Below are 2,174 nucleotides of genomic sequence, written 5' to 3' on the forward strand. Positions count from 1 at the left end.
TGTTTCAACTATAGAATTCTATATATGTTCCAGTTTAAGTTTTAGAAAAATATATATATTGTTGAATTGTTTTAGATGTCGTTAAATAATAAGATAAATATTTTTTGCATAAAATTCGCGACATTATAAAAAACATGTTAACATCACTGTTCGCTTCTTCTTATTCAGAGAATTCAGCAAAAGTTATGCCAAGTATTTTGAAAAAATTGTGATGCCGTATAGTAAAAAATAAAAATAAATTTGGCTTTACCTATTAGTAATGCACTGACGTGTGTATTTTCTCTCAGCTGTCAAAGCAAAAGGCTTACCTGATTACGAAATTTGTTTACGGGATTATGGAAAGCTTTTTTAGAAAAAATTAAACATTTTAAAAATATATTCAAAAACGAATTTTAACAAATGTATAAAAAGTTTACCTTAACCTTTTTGGTAATTAGCTTTATTTTTAATTAAATATTAGGTATTTACATATTTCACATTGTTTATTAATATATACAAATTTAGGATCTTTTGGATATATTTTATTTTTTAACAGGAATCAGCAATGAAAGCAGTATGGCAACTTTATTACTTGTTGACATTTGTAGCAAAAAGAAAAAAACTGAGATACAGCCGGGTAACGAGAGAAAAAAATAGTGATTGCTAAAAATATAGGTGCTAAATGGAGTAATTTTTGGTGTTTAAAATTTTGTTAACTTGATAAGAAATTTACACACAGAAAGCATAAGTGAAAATGTTAGATATCATAAAATAGAGCTCGAGAAATAAACTTATTGAAGCAAAAGACAAGTAATACCATTTTCTCAAACTTACAAAAACTTTAAACTAAATTCTTTTTTAAACCTTATCTAAGGTTAGGTGGAGAATTTCTTAGAAAATTATAACTTTCAAATATTACCACAATAAACACCAACATTCCCGCAATTTTGTAAAGCTGAAAATCCGTGCACATGGGTCAGTTCACAACTTGCATTTATAATTTTCTTTGGCAGTTGCTGCACAACCTTGTCGCTCTGTTTGAGTTTTGTTTGTGGCTGCGTTTACGTTTAATTGCTTTTGCTCTATGGTCATATGATCTCTGCCGTACGCCAGCAGAACGAGGACAGAATGAATACGATCTATTGCAACAATGTAAAAAACACCTAAACAAAATACCAAAACATATTAATTTAATTATTGGTCCAGAGAATACCCAAGTAAATGATGAACTACTAGCACGTATCCTTACCTATGCTTTACATATGAACATAAATTGCATCAGCTATTATGATACACGTTATACGAATGCCTCGAATACATCACGTCTAACTGCTTTGGAAAAACTAAGCTGTCCTAAAGGCTGGAAAAGAAAAAATATCGATACCCATCATACCTTGTGGTATATTTGCAAAGATGAAACATCAAATGGTTCGGTTAAAAATGGGATAAACGGTGTTAATGGTATGAGTAAAACATCTATGTCAACAAATGGTCATTTGTCTAAGTCATCAACAACTGTTTTGGAGAATGAATCAATAGAGGTATTTTTATAAAGTTTTTTTTTATCAATTTTATTTAAAATTTTCCGTTATTAGTACTACTTTCAAATAAGCCATATGAAGGGAAATATTTATGTTCAATATTAAAGAAGTTTATGAAAATTTTGTTAAATGCAGGCAATTGTTGACAGCATTTTGATTTGCTTTAGTTTTTCTAATCTTAAGTTTAATTAACACCTTATTAGTTTATCAAATATTTATTAATGTTATGTTTGTTTTTATGTTTGAAAAAGATGAGCAAGTCTGGCAACATCGACTTTTCCATATCACCAAAATTCTACAACTATTTCGATGACTATTTCTGTTTAATACAACATAACTTTAATTGAACTTTGATATCAAATTGATTTATATTCGAAGTGATAAGAATTGTTTATAGATTTAGGCAGCATTGTTTAAATCAACATTTATTGCGGCTGCTAGCTTTTTAAATAAGAAGGAAGCACACTGTATATACAAAATGTAATGAGATAAATACATAGATAGAAAGATAGATAAATCGGTAGATAGATAGGTAAATAGATAGATAGATAGATAGATAGATAGATAGATAGATAGATAGATAGATAGATAGATAGATAGATAGGAGATAGATAGATAGATAGATAGATAGATAGATAGATAGATAGATAGATA

General features: G+C 28.2%; 1 protein-coding gene across 2 annotated transcripts in view; it reads left to right on the forward strand.

Moving 5' to 3' along the window:
- Positions 1–588: 588 nt before the first annotated feature.
- The window catches only part of LOC111681395, a 2,631-nt gene continuing 1,045 nt past the window's right edge, over positions 589–2,174 (forward strand). The window contains exons 1-2 of one of the 2 annotated variants that reach the window (XM_023443160.2): positions 589–789; positions 854–1,520. In XM_023443160.2, the coding sequence (XP_023298928.2) occupies positions 951–1,520 (570 nt within the window). In that variant the 5' untranslated portion in view covers positions 589–789; positions 854–950. The remainder of the gene's footprint in view (positions 790–853; positions 1,521–2,174) is intronic. The other variant, XM_023443161.2, reaches the window with a different exon arrangement.

Source organism: Lucilia cuprina, chromosome 2, assembly GCF_022045245.1.
Source record: "Lucilia cuprina isolate Lc7/37 chromosome 2, ASM2204524v1, whole genome shotgun sequence".
In the NCBI taxonomy this organism is placed as follows: domain Eukaryota; kingdom Metazoa; phylum Arthropoda; class Insecta; order Diptera; family Calliphoridae; genus Lucilia; species Lucilia cuprina.